Below are 20,962 nucleotides of genomic sequence, written 5' to 3'. Positions count from 1 at the left end.
AGAAAAAATTCCGTCAAGGTATGAAATTATATGTAGAGTTTGTTGCAAGTCACTAAGTGCCCTCATTCTCAAATACTGGATCAATAAAGTCTGAGAATACAGATGCTGTAGGCTACGCTGCTTTTTCACCCCCATCCCTCTGGTAGGTAGGTGGTTTTTAAACCCACGGTAATTGTTGCCTGACAGTAAGGTATATGTGTACAAAGTGTAGTTGAAAAATCGGTCATGTATGGATTTGTGCATAAGGTTACTGAAAACTTGTTAAAGATTATAGGGAGCAGATATAATACCAAAATACAAAATACAAAACGTTTTGAGCCAAAACATTATGACCACTATAAGTCTGTATTTCACCTAGTGGCATGGAGGGCACATGACAGTAAGAAAAGTATACAAGTGGAGCAGAGATGAATGTGGAATCATTCTGGCAGTTATAGCAGCTGCAAATGGGAAGTCCATTGACATAAATGACTGACAAAGGCAGATTGCTATACCTGGAAATGAGCACCTGTGAAATGACAATGCTGGTCAGATGTTTGTGAGCTGCTGTCACAAGCATCTATGTGGTTGATGGACGGTGAAACCAAGAATAAGCAACAAGGTGTTAGATGTCCATGCCTCATCACAGATCACGGAGGTCAGAGACTTGTACGATGCCAGTGGGTAAAACAGGATAGGCAGTGATCTGTGGCGAATATGGTGACAGTATGAAGCTGGTGCAGGCACAAGTGTTGAGCACACCATTCATTGCACACTGCTGAACTACAGAAGCAGCTGACCCCTATGTGTCCTGATGTTTACCTAACATCATTAGTTACTACTGCAGTGAGCATGGGACAAGTAGATTGGATTGTGGATCAACAGAAACATGTCATCTGGTTGGATGAATTGCCTTTCTTGTTACACTAGATTGATGGTCGTGTCTGGATCACTGTCATCCAGATGAAAATCTGCTTGAAACATGCACTGCACCAATGACGCAAGCCGGTAGGGGCTGGTATTCACCTGGACATCCAAGGGCCCTTTGGTAGTAACTGAAGGCATTGGGACAGCTGTGTACTAACTGAGCATTATCGCAAACCATCTGCATCCCTTCATGCTTGATGTTTTCCCTGATGGCAATGATTTCTTTCAGCAGGATAACTGTCCGTATCACAAGGCCAGAATCATGCTGCAGTGGTTTGGGAGGCATGACATTGAATTCATATTGATGTCTTGGCCACAAAATTTTTATTTGCTCTAAACCTGATGGAGAACATCTGAGCCACTATTGGGCAGCAGCTCTGGGGCTGTAAACCACCAGCCCATAATTTACAAGAACTGCATCACTTACACATTGACATCTGGTGTCACACACCTCCAAAAACCCACCAAGGACTTATCGAACCCATGCCATGCAGAATTGCAGAGGTATTGTATACTGGTGGTGGACAGACACACCATTAAGCAGGTGGTCATAATATTTTGGCATGTCATTGTGTCTTTCAGAAAGAAAAAAAGAAAAGCATATTTAGTTATGAGAGATGGTTCTTTTGAACAGAAAATTGACTCATCAAATAATCAATGGATACAAAATTAATACTGATGCTGATAAATTATGAGATGTGGTTCTTTTGAACAGAAAACTGACTCATCGAATATGAATAAATAATTAATACTGGTACCTGACATGGTTTCATCATCTATATCATTTTCATTGTTGATATTGCCTTCTGGTCTTCCAGCGTGTGCACTGATGTGGTCACTAATATCACTAAATCCATCGTTGTCACTCAGCTCCTAATAATCAAATTTCACACTTTCAGTTTAGTTTATTATATTATATTGATACACACAATTATAATAACTTTAGTAATGAGAAATTACCTCTGAATCTGTGCTGCTGTTACTGGACACTCTCTCTGTCATGCTTATCAAGTTCACAGGCAAATCCAATGACAGAAATTCATCACAGTTTCTCAAAGTGATTGGAACTGAATCTGTCATTTTGAAAACTGACAGCTTTGGCACAGTTGAACTATTTCCAGTGGTGCTGACTTCATTTAAATGGTTCCCCTTAGGCAGTTTATTACTTTCTTCTGGCAGTCTGTTTTGAACGTTATCATCATTTCTACAAAACAATCCAGACAGTGACATGTACTGACAATAAGTGTTGTAGTTAAAATATATGAATCACAACACAACATTTCTATCTGATGGTGGATTTAGCTCCTCATGAAGAAAGAATAAGCAAGTTAATGGTCATTTCAATTCATTTACAATGATTTGTTGTGTCTAGTGGTTTTCAAATTGTATTTTGAGACAGTTTTGGAGCCTGCATGAGGACATCATGCAGGAATAAAGGTCTGACACATAGCAAAAGTGTTTTCAAATGTAGATTAAAGAATTTCACATTAACAACTCCTTCTAAATAGAGGAATTCTTTAACACAAATAATTATTCATTTACAAAATAACCTGTTGCCATATAATTTTTTTTCACATTTTCCTTTTCTTTTTAAATTAGCGTTCTACAATTGTTCGGTTGACACTTTACACATAACAGTGTTTATCATGAATTTGACCAATGGAACACACAATTACAACATTAGCCTATCTCTCCTTTTTTTTGGGAAAATGTATTATGTATTCTTGTTTTATGCACGTTCAACATCATTGAGGATTTCCTCGCTGTAGATCTGTGGAACAAAAGGTGTGTGTGTGTGTGTGTGTGTGTGTAAACATTCCACATGGGAAAAATATATCTAAAAACAAAGATGATGTAACTTACCAAACGAAAGCGTTTGTATGTTGATAGAGACACTAACAAACACAAACACACACACAAAATTTAAGCTTTTGCAACCCACGGTTGCTTCATCAGGAAAGAGGGAAGGATGGATATGTGTGTGTGTGCGAGTGCATACCTGTCCCTTTTTCCCCATAAGGTAAGTCTTTCCGCTCCCGGGATTGGAATGACTCCTTACCCTCTCCCTTAAAACCCACATCCTTTCGTCTTTCCCTCTCCTTCCCTCTTTCCTGATGAAGGATTGCGAAAGCTTGAATTTTGTGTTTGTTTGTGTGTCTATCAACATACCAACGCTTTCGTTTGGTGTGTGTGTGTGTGTGTGTGTGTGTGTGTGTGTGTGTGTGTGTGTGTGTGTGTGTGATATATATCTAAAAACAAAGATGATGTGACTTACCAAACGAAAGCGCTGGCACGTTGATAGACACACAAACTAACACAAATATACACACAAAATTCTAGCTTTCGCAACCAACGGTTGGTTCATCAGGAAAGAGGGAAGGAGAGGGAAAGACGAAAGCCTCATTTTCATAATCTGCCACCACAAAACCACTCCTTTTAATACATTTACACGCAGTTTTTTCGAAATTTTACCGAATTTCTCCATCCTTTAACGTGTTTTGGCGGCAACACAACCACCTAACCTTTGTGTACATCGTTGTCTACCAACCCAAGTTCACCACAGGATCAACATAGCCCAGCTTTAACCAACACTTTTCGCCTTTTTTCACAACAGATCTCCAGTTCACCTTTATCTCTCCCCATATATTTATATTTTCATTTTCATTTCAGCCTCATGTTACACTTTCCACCTTCTAATACCATGTCACCCTCACAACACCCCCACAATGATCCCATTAAGTTTTATTTACATTCCCTCCGCAAACATGCCTTCACCCTAGCCAGATTACACTTGCATATTTTATTTTCTCAGGCTTGACTGACATTTGGCATTACCCCCAAAGTCCTCACACTTAAAGTTCCCAACTCTGGCTGCAACCCTTCTTTCCATCAGTCCCTATACCAGTTCCAAACTGAACAATCCATTGCCCTCACCCACCTAATCCTCCTCCTACACATCAACTCAGCCAATGAACACACCCGTCAACTCCTATCCTTAATAAAAGTCCTCAATCTTTCCTCTCCCACACCCACACCGGCTGTTCAGAGCATCCTCCTTCTGGCCAACCGCAAATTAGAACAGCATGCCACCCTTCACCTCAAAAAACTATCCAATCTCCTGGTTTCCCACCTCCGGAAAGGCAACTCACTCACCCTTCACAACCTTTCCAGCAAACCTCAACCTCCTCTCATTGCACACAAACCCAGTCTCTCCCATCTACTCAATCTCCCACTTCCAGCTCCACTCCCTCCAAAACCTCAAAATTCCAATCAACACAATCTGGAACCACAACACCCTAATTCAGTAGTTAACTTTTCCTCCAAACCTCTCTCCCAATCCGAAACCTCTGTCCTATCCAAAGGCCTCACCTTCAGCCCCACTCCCAGATTCAACCAAACAGCCCTCGTCAAAGATTTACTGTCCTACACTCCTACTCTCTGCTGGAAATATCACTTTGCCATGAAGAAAAATGATCCTAATCCTACTCCTAATGATCCAACTCCCCAAGACACTATCCAAACTGTACCCTGCCTGGAACAGTTCCGTCCTCCATCACAGCGGGACCCACCTCTTCTTCCTCAAAATCACCCTCTCCAAACCTTCCAGGAATTTCTGACTGCCAGCCTTGCCTCTCAATCCTTCTTAAAAAACCTTAATCGTACTCCCAGCATCACCACTGCTGAAGCCCAGGCTATCCGTGATCTGAAGGCTCACCGATCCATCGTCATTCTTCCGGCGGACAAGGGTTCCATGACCGTGGTACTTGATCGTCAGGAGTATGTGGCTGAGGGACTGCGTCAGCTTTCAGACAACACCACATACAAAGTTTGCCAAGGTAATCCCATTCCTGATGTCCAGGCGGAGCTTCAAGGAATCCTCAGAACCTTAGGCCCCCTACAAAACCTTTCACCTGACTCCATCAACCTCCTAACCCCACCGACACCCCACACCCCTACCTTCTACCTTCTTCCTAAAATTCACAAACCCAATCATCCCGGCCGCCCCATTGTAGCTGGTTACCAAGCCCCCACAGAACGTATCTCTGCCTACGTAGAGCAACACCTTCAACCCATTACATGCAGTCTCCCATCCTTCATCAAAGACACCAACCACTTTCTCGAACGCCTGGAATCCTTACCCAATGTGTTACCCCCGGAAACCATCCTTGTAACCATTGATGCCACTTCCTTATACACAAATATCCCGCACGTCCAGGGCCTCGCTGCGATGGAGCACTTCCTTTCATGCCGATCACCTGCCACTCTACCTAAAACCTCTTTCCTCATTACCTTAGCCAGCTTCATCCTGATCCACAACTTCTTCACTTTTGAAGGCCAGACATACCAACAATTAAAGGGAACAGCCATGGGTACCACGATGGCCCCCTCGTACGCCAACCTATTCATGGGTCGCTTAGAGGAAGCCTTCTTGGTTACCCAGGCCTGCCAACCCAAAGTTTGGTACAGATTTATTAATGACATCCTCATGATCTGGACTCACAGTGAAGAAGAACTCCAGAATTTCCTCTCCAACCTCAACTCCTTTGGTTCCATCAGATTCACCTGGTCCTACTCCAAATCCCATGCCACTTTCCTTGATGTTGACCTCCACCTGTCCAATGGCCAGCTTCACATGTCCGTCCACATCAAACGCACCAACAAGCAACAGTACCTCCATTATGAAAGCTGCCGCCCATTCCACATCAAACGGTCCCTTCCCTACAGCCTAGGTCTTCGTGGCAAACGAATCTGCTCCAGTCCGGAATCCCTGAACAATTACACCAATAACCTGACAACAGCTTTTGCATCCCGCAACTACCCTCCCGACCTGGTACAGAAGCAAATAACCAGAGCCACTTCCTCATCCTCTCAAACCCAGAAACTCCCACAGAAGAACCACAAAAGTGCCCCACTTGTGACAGGATACTTTCCAGGACTGGATCAGACTCTGAATGTGGCTCTCCAGCAGGGATACGACTTCCTCAAATCCTGCCCTGAAATAAGATCCATCCTTCATGAAATGCTCCCCACTCCACCAAGAGTGTCTTCCCGCTGTCCACCTAACCTTCGTAACCTCTTAGTTCATCCCTATGAAATCCCCAAACTTTCTTCCCTACCCTCTGGCTCCTACCCTTGTAACTGCCCCCTGTGTAAAACCTGTCCCATGCACCCTCCCACCACCACCTACTCCAGTCCTGTAACCCGGAGGTGTACACGATCAAAGGCAGAGCCACGTGTGAAAGCACCCACGTGATTTACCAACTGACCTGCCTACACTGTGACGCATTCTATGTGGGAATGACCAGCAACAAACTGTCCATTCGCATGAATGGACACAGGCAGACAGTGTTTGTTGGTAATGAGGATCACCCTGTGGCTAAACATGCCTTGGTGCACGGCCAGCACATCTTGGCACAGTGTTACACCGTCCGGGTTATCTGGATACTTCCCACTAACACCAACCTGTCTGAACTCCGGAGATGGGAACTTGCTCTTCAATATATCCTCTCTTCCCGTTATCCACCAGGCCTCAATCTCCGCTAATTTCAAGTTGCCGCCACTCATACCTCACCTGTCATTCAACAACATCTTTGCCTCTGCACTTCCGCCTCGACTGACATCTCTGCCCAAACTCTTTGCCTTTTAATATGTCTGCTTGTGTCTGTATATGTCTGGATGGATATGTTTGTGTGTGCGAGTGTATACCCGTCCTTTTTTCCCCCTAAGGTAAGTCTTTCCGCTCCCGGGATTGGAATGACTCCTTACCCTCTCCTTCAAAACCCACATCCTTTCGTCTTTCCCTCTCCTTCCCTCTTTCCTGACGAAGCAACCATTGGTTGCGAAAGCTAGAATTTTGTGTGTATATTTGTGTTTGTTTGTGTGTCTATCGACGTGCCAGCGCTTTCGTTTGGTAAGTCACATCATCTTTGTTTTTAGATATATTTTTCCCATGTGAAGAGCCTCTTCCAGACTTTAACATGCAACATTACTTCAGTTAGTCACATCTGTGTTGCTCCTGTAAGTTTTCTACTGTCATCTATAAACCTCAAATTATATCATTACTTTGGTCTTTTCTTATCTTTCGGAATCAAACAAAGGACTTCTTTCTTCCATCTACCACTCATTTGACTGGCTACATGTCCTACCCACTTCCATTCCTTATCATTATGACCAAAACTACATCTTCTTTCCAATAGAGCTCCAAGGTCATTGGTTTCTTTTCCCAACTCTCCTATTATTCCTCATCATGCACCTCTCCATCGATTGTTGAGTAATCCTCAGTTTTGGGCATTTTCTGTATTAAAAGTCCATGTCTCACTGCTACTAGTCAGAACTATCAATACATACAACTGTAAAGTTCCTTTTACATGCATGTCATAAGTTTCATTCTGAAAACTCAGTTCAGTCTCTGAAAAAAATCTCCAGGATTCTCCTAATTTCTTCTCTGCTGATGTCTTTTTCCTGTCAATCCACAGATTCTTTTCAACTGCTCTCAATACAGCAACTCATCATTGATTAAATTTGGAATTAATACAGTATCTTTCTCCATGTTTTGGTTGTATAGCATTTTTAAACAAAGTGTCCCAAATTCTTACAGAAACGAGAACTGGTCCAAATTAGGAAAAAGACCCATAAAGCATATGTCTGAAAACAAATAAGAAATGTAGAATACTGGTCATTAGGGTCATACTGGGTCATTAGGGTGAGGATGGAGATGTACATAGGAGAAAGATTCTGGGATGGTCTTAGTTGAGTAAGGATTGGAGGTTATGTTGAACTGCTGGGATGGGATCACTATGGCAGAGCTTGAGAATGGAGAAGATAGACTGTTGACAGAAACCTTCTTTCAAGTAGTCACTGCAATTCATCATGACACTGGTGAACCTTTATCTGCAGGGAGTATGATTAAGTGAGGCCCTATGTTGAGGTTGCAAATGACTGTACTTTGTTCTGATGAGAGAGATATCTGTGTTCTTGGGAAAGGACCTGGGGAGAACACTGAGGCCAAAATGGAGATAAAGAATTCATGAAAGGTGACCAGGGATAGTTAGGTTGTTGACATCATGATTTTGGTAGTATGAAATGGGAAATGCTAGGTTCAATGTTACGATTAGGTTGACTTTGGATGGAGGGTCTAAAAGCAAAGAAGTGTTTCTACTTTAGGCATTGGGAGGAGAGTCGGTCTTTGATGAGTCCAGCATGAACTTGGATGTGGGGCTTAAGGTGAAGCCTTTGAATAAGACTGAAGTGTATGTAGGGTTGAGGTTTTTTATGTTGACAACAGTCTTTTGGATTTACTTCAGCTCTGGGTCTTGTGGAATATTGAGGGGCTGGTTTGTGGCAAATGAAAAAGACCAGCAAGGCAGGGTCTGAATGCTATTAGGGATTGATGAAGAAGTTCACTAAGAGCAGGATAGGTGCTGTTGGATAGTGGTCCTTTGAAGCAGAAGTAGGATGTCAATATATCTGGTAATTTTGAAGGTGGGGTTTGGACTGTTCTTCCACGTATTGGAGGGCAAATGTTTAAATTTGGGAGATATAGTGTTGGTAGTGGGAACTGCACAGTAAAAGTATTTTGAAGAGGGAGCACAGGTTGTTCTGGGATGCTTGCACCATGCAGTTTTGTTCAGTATTAGGTTTGTGAGGAATAGAGACTGACGAAATTTGAAAATTTGAAGGCCACTGTGAAAGGAGAGCTGTGATCCAGAGAAGGGAACTTTTATGGTTAGATTGTTGGATGGATTCAATGGTTTAGACAGCATTTATGGAACAGGCTGTGGGATGGGGTTTTAGCTAGGAATAGGGATACTTTTGTGATAGATGGGGCAGGGGTCCATTTGAGATGGGATGTCACTCGGGAAAGAAGAATACAGTATGAAGTAGATGCATGAGATGGACAAATGGAAGCATTAAATGGTTGTAAAGGGAATATGAGTAATAGGGTACAGGTTTGGGGAATGAGAAGCCCAGAAAAATTGTGCTGAGGGCTATAGGATAATTCTGTGATGTCAAGGTATTCAATTGGGCATTATTTGTTGTCATACAGGGGGGAAGAAATAGTACACATAAGCTTATGATGGGAGAAATTTGTGAGGAGTGGTAGGTCAATTTCAAGATGAAATGTAGTAATTGATAGTTTAACTGCGATTTGGCTGAGTGGTTCATAAGATAGTGTACGCTACAGTGAAACTACAGGGTGTTGCAAGAGCCATACTCAGCCTTCTGGTTGGGGTAGTGATGTGTGCATGTAACAAAGATGAGGAGAAAAATATAGGAAGAGATACAGTCAGCAAATTCAGGAGAGATAAAGCAGATGTAAAAGATGAGACAGTAACAATGTATGGATGACATGAGGTTTAGGATGTAAGAGAGCCACTAGAGAATACAGATATGGCGAGGAAAGTTCTAGTCAAATGTGAATCACTTAGAAGGGTTGAGTAATCAACAGGCAGACGAAAAAGAATGAAAACTTTGCAACCGCCCCCCCCCCCCCCCTCTCTCTCTCTCTCTCTCTCTCTCTCTCTCTCTCTCTCTCTCTCTCTCTCTCTCTCTCACACACACACACACACACACACACACACACACACACACTGTTGGGTGGAGAGTGTGGGTGCTGTGGTTTAGTGGAGACTGAGGCCAAGAGGGGAGGGTTGCTGGAGCAATGGAGCAAAGGACATGTAAGGATAACTGCCATATGCATACTTCAGAAAAGCTGGTGCTGGAGAGGATGATTCAAATGACACAGGTTGTGAAGCAGGAAGTGCACTGAGCATGTTGTGCTAAGCAGTGTGTTCTGGCGCTGGGTGAGCAATTCTGCTATTGGCAATGGTCATTCATTATGGTCGACAGCTGATTACTGGTAATGCCCACATATGTTGTGCAGAAATTGCAGCATGGTGTTTTCACGGGCGACCCTGCCCCTGATGAAATAGGATAAGTCTATGAAAGGACTTGAGCAGAATATGCTGCATGGTGAATTCGGCAGGTCTTGCACCTCAGTCTCTGGCAGGGATATGATCCCTGTGGCAAGTGATTGGAAGAGGGAGTGACATAAGGATGAACCAGGTGAGCAGCAGGATACCACTTCAGCAGGGTGGAAAGGATTCTGGGTAGGATGTCTCTCATTTCCATGCATGATGATAAATAGTCCTGTCAAGAGAGCTATCATGCAGTACACCAAGTAGAAGTACTGCCAAAGTGATTCTACATTTCCTTACATTCACTAAGTGAGTATACTTTCCCATAAATAAAAGCATCTTGAGCAAATATTTGAGAATATTGGTGACCCTGCCTGCTGCTTCATTTACTGGTAAACAAGCTTAATGCCTGTTGCTTCCCCACATAGACTATATGGTCTGAACAGACTTTTTTTTCTTTTTCTTTAGTTGGATTTGTATGTTGTTACACCAATTTCTCACATCTAAATCTACACACTGTGCAAAAAATTGATTCTGGTAGTTAGAACTACAAAAATTGATAATTGGTTTCTTGATCACAAATAAAACATGTGTTTCAGAATTCCTAGAAATTAAACTCCTAAGGGAGTAAAATAGGGTATCAAAGTTTATTTGAGCAAAAAAGCATTATTAAAGAACTACTGAAGTATTGTCAAAGAACTACTGAAGTGCCAATTAAATCTAAGGAAGCTGATATCTAACTTCCACAGTTAGAATTTTTTTAAAAAATGAAAGAAATAGGTGTTTCAGTGTTTTTGGAAACTAAGTCTCTAAGGGGATGAAATAGGAAATGAACAGAGCTATGAAAATATTTCATTAAGACAGTATTTCTAAATCTAAATCTATGAAAATTTGTATTTGGGTTCTTGATTAGAAATGTTAAGTGTTTCAGCGATTTAGAAATTTCAGCACCTAAGGGGGTCAAAAAGGGATGAAAAGTTTTATGGAAGTGATTCATTACAAAAGCATTTTTGAAGATAAATATATGAAAATTAGTATTTGGCTTCTCACTTAGAAATAAAAAAAGAATATGTTTCTGTGTTTTTGAATTTAAACTCTTAAGGGAGTGAAATAAATGATTCCATAATGAAATAATTGCATAAAAACTTTCCTCCCCTATTTCACATCCTTAGAGATTTTTTTTTTTATTTATTTATTTTTTTTTTTTTTAAAGATGAAACGTGTTTTCTTTTTTGAGCGAGAGGCCAAATAAAAATTGCCTTGGGCTTTTATAAAACTTTGCATCCCTTATTTCACCCCCCTTTGCTATTGAATTTCCAAAAACAATGAAGCATATTTTTTTTTTTAAATTTCTGATCAAGAAGCGAAATACCGTTTTTCGTAGTTCTGTCTTCAAAACTGCCTTAACGGTGACATTTTTAAAAAACCCTTCATCCCCTATTTCAACCCCTTAGGAGCAGAATTTTGAAAAATTCCTTCTTAAATGATGCCAACTGTATAACATCAACACCCTCTCAAAATTTAAAGTTTTTGTACCCAGTGGTTTGAACTGTCATCCCCTATTTCATGCCCTTTAGGATTGAATTTCCAAAAATACTGAAACACACATTTTTGTATTTCTAACTGAGACATGAAATACAAATTTGCATATATTTAGCTCTAGAAACGCTTTCATAATGACAGATTTTCATTAAACTCATCATCACCTACTGAACCACCTTAGTGGCTGAATTTCCAAAAATGCTGAAGCATATGTATTTTTTATTTCTGATTGAAAAGTCAAGATATCAACATTTATGGTTCTAGCTTCAAAATTTTTCCAAAAATCCTTCATCCCCTACTGCACCTCTTCGAGGTTGAAATTCCACAAATGCCAAAATACATAATATTTTTTTAAATTTCTGACCAAGATGCCAAATACCAATTTTTGTAGTTCTATCTTCAAAATTGCCTTAATAGCAACATATTTTCACAAAACTCTTCATCTCCTATTTCACATCCTTTAGGGATAGAATTTCAAAAAATCCCTTCTTAAACAACACCTACAGTATAAGATCAACACCCTCTGCAAATTTCAAGTTTCTATCCTTAGTGGTTTGGGCTTGGTAATGAGTCAATCAGCCTTTTACATATAGAGATTATGAGGCAGAATTTCTGCCATTACACACCTCCAGAAGGTGAAATGTGTCATATTGCTGACAGACTAATGTAAAAGTAAAAGTGATACTCTTTATAGCTTTTGAAACTAATAGTTTCTTCCTCTGGGAGGAGATAGAGATATTGCTGGGGAAGGTTAAAGAGAAAGGCAAGTCACTCTGACCTCAGAATGAGAGAAACCCACCAGTACTGAGGATGAGGATGGGCAAAGATGAATTCGAAACACTATGCCAGGTTCAGTCCACAGATAAAAAGAACAGAATTAACCAAGAATAGGCCCAGGAGAGCGTACAAATGCAGGGATGTGTGGGAGAGCAAGTTCCTTTCTCTTGAGTTTAAGGGAACTAGAGTCAGATGCGAGGATCCGAACAGCTTTGATGGTGTAGCAAGCAGTCAGTTTAAAGCTTATTTAGCAACTGGGTACTGTGTGTGCCCAAGGTGGACAATTTTTCTGTGCTCATTCATTTGCTCAACTGGTTTAATGGTTTTCATTCCAATATAAAATACTGTTTATTGGAGACAGTTAGTTGATAAACAACATGCATAGCTTCACAAGTTACTGTGCCTTTCATACGGTTAATATCATTTACAGAGAACAACCATAGTCCTGTAAATTTCAGTGCAGTACTCCTGATATTATTTTCATTTTTGATGAAAATTTGTCTTCCTTTGCAACATATTAGATACTAATAGTCCAAATTTCTTTGAGATAATTACATATTGTTAAAGATACTACATATTATCATGTCTTGGTTGTCAACTGAGAATGTGGCATAATGATGAATGCTTTTCAGAAACCTAGGAAGATGGGATCTAGCCATTTATCTACACCTGCTATTTGCAAGATATCTTATGGTAAAACTCAATGTGTGTTTCAGACAACTAAGTTTTTTTTTTCTATCTCTACAACATAATCCTCTTTCCCTCTAAAAGTTGTTAAGTCTTCAAGTGTTGAATATGGTTTACAATCGTGCAACAGATGAATGTTAGGACACTGATCTATAATAGTGTGTACATGTTTCCTTACCCTTTCACTTCTTTAAGGCCAAAATAGTCATACATTATTGTGATGGGGATTTATTTAAACTTAACAGGATGAGAATTTTCTTGGACTGCACAGTATTATCTATTTATGCAGCATGCTATCTATGCCTGTACTTCTAGAGAGAAATATGGAGAAATTTAGTGAAGTGAGCTGTCTGTCACATATCCTATGAACAATTAAAGAACGTTGATTTGTAATGAAATGTCAAAGAAAGGCAATAGTGATTTTACAGTATGTACTATACAGTTATCAGCAATCTTGGTGGCTGGAGTTATGAAATACTAGCTAATTGTTAATCTCATTAAGTATGGGCTAACTGATTTAAAATATATGTAAAACAAATGAAAATAAAATATAAAACTTACACATTCTCTGTCTCATTATCAACTGAATGTTCATTATCACCATCAGAGTTCGATGTTATGATAGATTTGCTGTGTATTGTAGTTTCTGCATCATCATGACCTCTTGTAGCTGATATGTTGTTCCGTGAAATTTCAATTCTCAGTCTCTGAAAAGAAGGCAAGTAATTAATTAAAATGTGTGTGTGTTTTTTGTCCCCTAAGCAATATTTCTTTATATCTAACTGAAAAATGAAATACCAATTTTCATAAATTTAGCTTTGAAATTTTTTTAATGTAATGAAATATTTTTTAAAAAAATGTTCATCCTCTACTGCACTCCCTTGGGGGTTGAATTTCCAGAAACACTGAAACATGTATCGTTTTATTTCTAACTGAGAAGTCAAATACCAACTGTCACAGATGTAGCATTAAAAATCCTTCAGTAGTTCTTTATTTTCAAAAAACCTTTTATCAATTAATTTACCCCCTTAGTGGACGAATTTCCAAACATGCTGAAACATATTTTTTATTTTCTGGCTGAGAAACCAGAAACCAGTTTTCATAGATCCAGCTTCAAAATTCCCTTAATCGTGACATACTTTCAAAGAGCATTTCATCCCTTATTTCACCCCCTTAGGAGTGGAATTTTGGACAGTCCCTTCTTAAAAGATGCCTGCAGTGTAAGATCCACATCCCCTCCAAACTTCAAGTTTCTACCCTTAGCAGTTTGGGCTGGGCGGTAATGAGTCAGTGAATCAGTTTGACCCTATTTCACCCCCTTACGGGATGAATTTCCAAAAAGAGTGAAACGTATTTTTTCATCTCTAACTGAGAAGCCAAACAACAATTTTCAAAGATTTAGCTATAAAAATACTTTCACAGTGAAATATTTTCATACAATATTTCACCCTCTATTTTACCGCTAATGAGTTTAAGTTCTAAAAACAGTGGCATGTGCATGTTTTATTTCTAACAGAGAATACAAATCTTCATAGACTTCAAAAATACTTACACAATGAAATATTTGCGTAAAAACTTTCATCCTCTGTTTCACCCCCATAGGGGCTGAATTTCCAAAAAATGTGAAACACATTTTTTAAAATTTGTAATTGAGAAGCCAATTTAAATTTTCATAGATTTAGTTTAAAAATGCTTTCTTAGTAAAATATTTTCATAAAAAATGTCATCCCCTATTTCACCCCCTTATAGGCTCAATTTCCAAAAACACTGAATCATGTATCTTTTTATTTGCAACCAAGAAGTCAAACACCAATGTTCACAGATGTAGCTTTAAAAATACTTTAGTATAGTAACAATATATTTTCATGAAAAGATTTCACCCACTATTTCACCCCCATAGGGTTAAAGTTCCACAAGTGCTGAAACACATATTTCTTTATTTTTGACCAAAAAACCAAATACCAATTTTTGTAGGTCTAGCTTCAAAATTGCTTTGATAGCATCATAAAAAAAAGAAGCCATCATCTCCTATTTTGCTCCATTCAGTTGGAATTTTGAAAAATACCTTCTTAAACGATGCTTACAGTATAAGCTCCACACTTTCTCCAAGTTTCAAGTTTCTAACTTTAGCAGTTTGGGCTGGGTGGTGAGTCAGTCAGGCAGGCAGGACACTGCCTTTTATATATCGAGATACATACCATGCTACTTTATTCTGTGCAAATAACTGATGCAATCTATATCCTTCAGAATCTGCTTACTGATTTTTACCCCCTCTATTTCCCTCCAGTACTAAATTGATGACCTCTTGATGTGTCAGAATGTGTCCTATCAACCAATTCCTTCTTTTTGTCAAGTTGTGCCACAAACTTCTTGTCTCCCACATTCTGTTCAGTACCTCCTCATTTGTTACACGACTGATTCATCTAATCTTCAACATTCTTCTGTAGCACCACATTTGAAGGCTTCTATTCTCTTTTTGTCTAAATTATTTATTGTTCATGTTCCACTTCCATACATGGCTACATTCCAGGCAAATACCTTCAGAAAAGACTTCCTAACACTTAATCTATTTTTGATGTTAACAAACACTTTCTTGCATTGCCAATCTACATTTTATACCCTCTTTACTACTCCCATCAGCAGTTATTTTGCTGCCCAAATAACAAAATAAATATACTACTTCAAGTGTTCTGTTTCCTAATCTAATTCCCTCAGCATCACCTGATTTAATTGGACTACATTCCATTACCCTCATTTTGCTTTTGTGGATGTTCATCTTATATCCTCCTTTCAAGACACTGCTCTTCCAAGTCCTCTACTGTCTCAGACAGAACTGCAGTGTCATTGGCAAACCTCAAAGTTTTTATTTCTTTTCCCTGAACTTAAATTCCTACTCAAAATTTTTCTTTGGTTTCCTTTACTGCCTATTCAGGGTTGGACATTGGTGCAAAAGCTGTCGATCAGGAACTTTACGCCTTCAGCTCCGCTCCCCTTGCCAGCCAAATACTGGTAGTGAAAATATACCATATAGATTGTATTATATTATATACCATATACACTTAAAAATGCTTAATTTATGTCTGTCTGAACATTTGTTAGAGAACCGTGTAAAAATTTTAAGTAAATTGGTGAGAAGAACTAGCTACTACAAACAGCATAGTGAACGCATTATTGTGGCCAAGATAGATGCCTACTATAGTAGTACAAGTTTATATGCCAACTAGCTCTGCAGATGATGAAGAAATTGAAGAAATGTATGATGAAATAAAAGAAATTATTCAGATAGTGAAGGGTGACAAAAATTTAATAGTCGTGGGTGACTGGAACTCAGTAGTAGGAAAAGGGAGAGAAGGAAATGTAGCAGGTGAATATGGATTGGGGCTAAGAAATGAAAGAGAAAGCCGTCTGGTAGAATTTTGCACAGAGCACAACTTAATCATAGCTAACACTTGGTTTAAGAATCATGAAAGAAGGTTGTATACAAGGAAGAACCCTGGAGATACTAAAAGGTTTCAGATATATTATATAATGGTAAGACAGAGATTTAGGAACCAGGTTTAAATTGTAAGACATTTCCAGGGGCAGATGTGGACTCTGACCACAATCTATTGGTTATGACCTGTAGATTGAAACTGAAGAAACTGCAAAAAGGTGGGAATTTAAGGAGATGGGACCTGGATAAACTGACTAAACCAGAGGTTGTACAGAGTTTCAGGGAGAGCATAAGGGAACAATTGACAGGAATGGGGGAAAGAAATACAGTAGAAAAAGAATGGGTAGCTTTGAGGGATGAAGTAGTGAGGCCAGCAGAGGATCAAGTAGGTAAAAAGATGAGGGCTAGTAGAAATCCTTGGGTAACAGAAGAAATATTGAATTTAATTGATGAAAGGAGAAAATATAAAATTGCAGTAAATGAAGCAGGCAAAAAGGAATACAAACGTCTCAAAAATGAGATCGACAGCAAGTGCAAAATGGCTAAGCAGGGATGGCTAGAGGACAAATGTAAGGATGTAGAGGCTTATCTCACGAGGGGTAAGATAGATACTGCCTACAGGAAAATTAAAAGAGACCTTTGGAGATAAGAGAACCACTTGTATGAACATCAAGAGCTCAGATGAAAACCCAGTTCTAAGCAAAGAAGGGAAAGCAGAAAGGTGGAAGGAGTGCATAGAGGGTCTATACAAGGGCGATGTACTTGAGGACAATATTATGGAAATGGAAGAGGATGTAGATGAAGATGAAATGGGAGATACGATGCTGCGTGAAGAGTTTGACAGAGCACTGAAAGACCTGAGTCGAAACAAGGCCCCCGGAGTAGACAACATTCCATTGGAACTACTGACGGCCTTGGGAGAGCCAGTCCTGACAAAACTCTACCATCTGTTGAGCAAAGTGTAAGTAACAGGCGAAATACCCTCAGATTTCAAGAAGAATATCATAATTCCAGTCCCAAAGAAAGCAAGTGTTGACAGATGTGAAAATTACTGAACTATTAGTTTAATAAGCCACAGCTGCAAAATAATAACACAAATTCTTTACAGATGAATGGAAAAACTAGTAGAAGCCGACCTCGGGGAAGATCAGTTTGGATTCCGTAGAAATACTGGAACGCGTGTGGCAATACTGACCTTAGGACTTATCTTAGAAGAAAGAGTAAGGAAAGGAAAACCTACATTTCTAGCATTTGTAGACTTAGAAAAGCTTTTGAGAATGTTGACTGGAATACTCTCTTTCAAATTCTAAAGGTGGCAGGGGTAAAACACGGGGAGCGAAAGGCTATTTACAATTTGTACAGAAACCAGATGGCAGTTATAAGAGTCGAGGGACATGAAAGGGAAGCAGTGGTTGGGAAGGGAGTGAGACAGGGTTGTAGCCTCTCCCCGATGTTGTTCAATCTGTATATTGAGCAAGTAGTAAAGGAAACAAAAGAAAAATTCGGAGTAGGTATTAAAATTCATGGAGAAGAAATAAAAACTCTGAGGTTCGCCGATGACATTGTAATTCTGTCAGAGACAGCAAAGGACTTGGAAGAGCATTTGAACGGAATGGACAGTGTCTTGAAAGGAGGATATAAGATGAACATCAACAAAAGCAAAATGAGGATAATGGAATGTAGTCGGATTAAGTTGGGTGATGCTGAGGGAATTAGATTAGGAAATGAGACACTTAAAGTAGTAAAGGAGGTTTGCTATTTGGGGAGCAAAATAACTGATGATGGTCGAAATAGAGAGGATATAAAATGTAGACTGTAGCGTTTCTGAAGAAGAGAAATTTGTTAGCAACAAGTATAGATTTAAGTGTCAGGAAGTCATTTCTGAAAGTATTTGAATGGAGTGTAGCCATGTATGGAAGTGAAACATGGACAATTAATAGTTTGGACAAGAAGAGAATAGAAGCTTTCGAAATGTGGTGCTACAGAAGAATACTGAAGATTAGATGGGTAGATCACATAACTAATGAGGAAGTATTGAATAGGATTGGGGAGAAGAGAACTTTGTGGCACATCTTGACCAGAAGAAGGGATTGGTTGGTAGGACATGTTCTGAGGCATCAAGGGATCACCAATTTAGTATTGGAGGGCAGTGCAGAGGGTTAAATCGTAGAGGGAGACCAAGAGATGAATACACTAAGCAGATTCAGAAGGATGTAGGTTGCAGTAGGTACTGGGAGATGAAGAAGCTTGCACAGGATAGAGTAGCATGGAGAGCTGCATCAAACCAGTCTCAGGACTAAAGACCACAACAACAACAACAAAGTGAAGAATTTTTCAAGATTTTTTGTAACAACATTAACCATCAATTTGTCTTTTATCATTACAGCATGAAAGCACTGTAACAAATATGTTTGTGAAGGGTACACACAGATTCATGGTTTGGAGGGTCTTGGTGCTTGGTTCATATTTGAGCTAGGAACTTTCTCACAGTAATTTTTAACAGAAAACCTGTAAATTGTTGATTAATCAATTTTACAGCCAATGGCCATCTGAGCGTTTATTAGAGTATTGTTTAAAAATGAGAAGTTAATTAATCGAGGAATTTTCGAGATTTTTATTTACAACATTTCCTCTTTGTTTAGTATATATTTACAGAGAGAGAGAGAGAGAAAGATGGAAAAGCAAGTCGCAACACCCAAAAATAATTAATGTAGAGGAATGAAGTTTCATGACTACATTTGTCTAGGTAATACTTTTAAGTGATTAACACTGCAAGATCACAGGTTAACCGAAGTGTGAGATAAGCCATTGCAAATGTTAAATGCTGGTACATTAATAACAGGTGTAACCACTAGAATGTTGAATGCAAGCTTGCAAATGTGCACGAGTTGCAAATAGGCACTAGATGTCAGTTTGTAGGATGGTGTTCCAAAACTGTTGCACTTGGCTAGGTAGTATAGAGATGATTAATGCTATTTGTGGATGATATTGGAGTTATCATCCCATATGTGTTCAATTGTAGAGAGAGATGTGGTGATCGAGCAGGCCAAGGCAACATGTTGACACTCTGTAGAGCATGTTGGGTTACAACAGCAGTATGTGTGCAAGCATTATTATGTTGGAAAATGCCCCCTGGAATGCTGTTCATGAATGACAGTACACCAAGTCAAAAAACTTGACTGATATACAATTTTGCAGTCAGGGTGCCTGGGATAACCAAAAGAATGCTCCTGCTGCCATATGAAATCACACTCCAGATGATAACTCCAGGGATAGGTCCAGTGTGTTTAACACACAGCCAGGTCCATACAGGCTCCCAACTGGTCTCCTTCTAACCAACACACAGTCATCACTGGCACTGAAGCAGATCCATATTTCATCAGAAAATGCTTTAGACCTCCACCCCACCCTCCAATGAGCTCTTGCTTGACACCACTAAAGCCGCAAATGCAGGTGGTTTGGGGTCTTCAGAATTCATGCAACAGGATGTCTGGTTCCAAGCTTTCCTCAAAGTAACTGGTTTGGAACAGTTTGTTGTGTCACTGTTGTGCTAACTGCTGTTCAAATTGCTGTTGCAGGTGTAGTATGTTGCACTAGAGCCATATGCCTAATATTATGGTCTTCCCTCTTGGTAGTGCCATGTGGCCATCCATAACGCGGTCTTCTTGCGACTGTATATTTTTGTGACCACCACAGCCAGCAATGATGTTCAGTGGCTACATTCCTACTGTATATTCTTGCAACCACCACTACCAGCAATCATGTACAGTGGCTATGTTCCTGTTACATCTTTCTATAATGTCACAGAAGGAACATCCAGCTTCTCATAGCCTTATTACACAACCTCGTTCAAACTCTGAAAGGTGCCAATAATGGTGTCTTTGTCACCTTAAAGGAATTGTTGATTAACATCAACTCACCACATCCAATCTCAAACATAACTAATGCTCATGACAGTTAAAGCATGTATTTGAACCAAATCTGATTGGCATCATCATTGTTGCATTACTACTGCCTCTCTTATGTGACTGGCACAAAATTTGAATAGATATAATCTTTCAGACATAGAAACATGCCTAACAACTTTCGTTTATGTCACAAATCTCCTTGTTGGTGTTGCAACTTTTTTCCCACTAGTGTATATTTAAAAAGATACATTAGAATATTGCCTAAAATTTGAAGTAAATCAGCCAAGAGCTTTTTGATATTTTTGCTAACAACTTTTCCCTATTATATATTATTTATATTATATATATTAAAAATATATAGCTTACATCCAAATGTTTGCTTGAATATCATGTAAAAATTGGAAGTAAATTGGTCAACTACTTTGAGAGATTTTTGCTAACAGTGTTTCCTCTTTATACATTACTACATACGTATTTATTAAAAAATATTCAGGCTATGTCTGACCTGGTTCCAATTTGAGCTAAGAACATGGGTAAAACGTTTTTGATTTAGCCTGGACAAGTGGCCATTTGTATAGATAGCCATCTGAACATCTGTCTTACTGTAGCTATGTTGCAGTATATTCTTCTTCCTTTTTTTTCTCTATTTACAACAAGCTCCATTATGCTGAAGATGAGAGAAGGAAGAGGGTGAAACCCAGTGCCAGCATATAGCCTATTCCTCGTGAATAACACAAAGGGGGCTGCCAAGTTAACATCCTCATCTGACAGACAGATCACCATCAACAGTG

At 39.4% G+C, this 20,962-nt stretch overlaps 1 protein-coding gene across 1 annotated transcript in view; it reads right to left on the bottom strand.

The window, feature by feature from the left end:
- Positions 1-1,575: 1,575 nt before the first annotated feature.
- LOC124594602 (E3 ubiquitin-protein ligase TRIM37-like) overlaps positions 1,576-20,962 on the bottom strand; it is a 205,488-nt gene continuing 186,101 nt past the window's right edge. The window contains exons 9-11 of the mRNA XM_047132978.1: positions 13,392-13,537; positions 1,867-2,110; positions 1,576-1,779 (exon numbers count right to left, since the gene is read on the bottom strand). Of these exons, the coding sequence (XP_046988934.1) occupies positions 1,576-1,779; positions 1,867-2,110; positions 13,392-13,537 (594 nt within the window). The remainder of the gene's footprint in view (positions 1,780-1,866; positions 2,111-13,391; positions 13,538-20,962) is intronic.

The sequence above is a fragment of the Schistocerca americana genome, chromosome 1 (genome assembly GCF_021461395.2).
Source record: "Schistocerca americana isolate TAMUIC-IGC-003095 chromosome 1, iqSchAmer2.1, whole genome shotgun sequence".
In the NCBI taxonomy this organism is placed as follows: Eukaryota; Metazoa; Arthropoda; class Insecta; order Orthoptera; family Acrididae; genus Schistocerca; species Schistocerca americana.
This window is presented reverse-complemented; position numbering and strand designations above follow the sequence as displayed.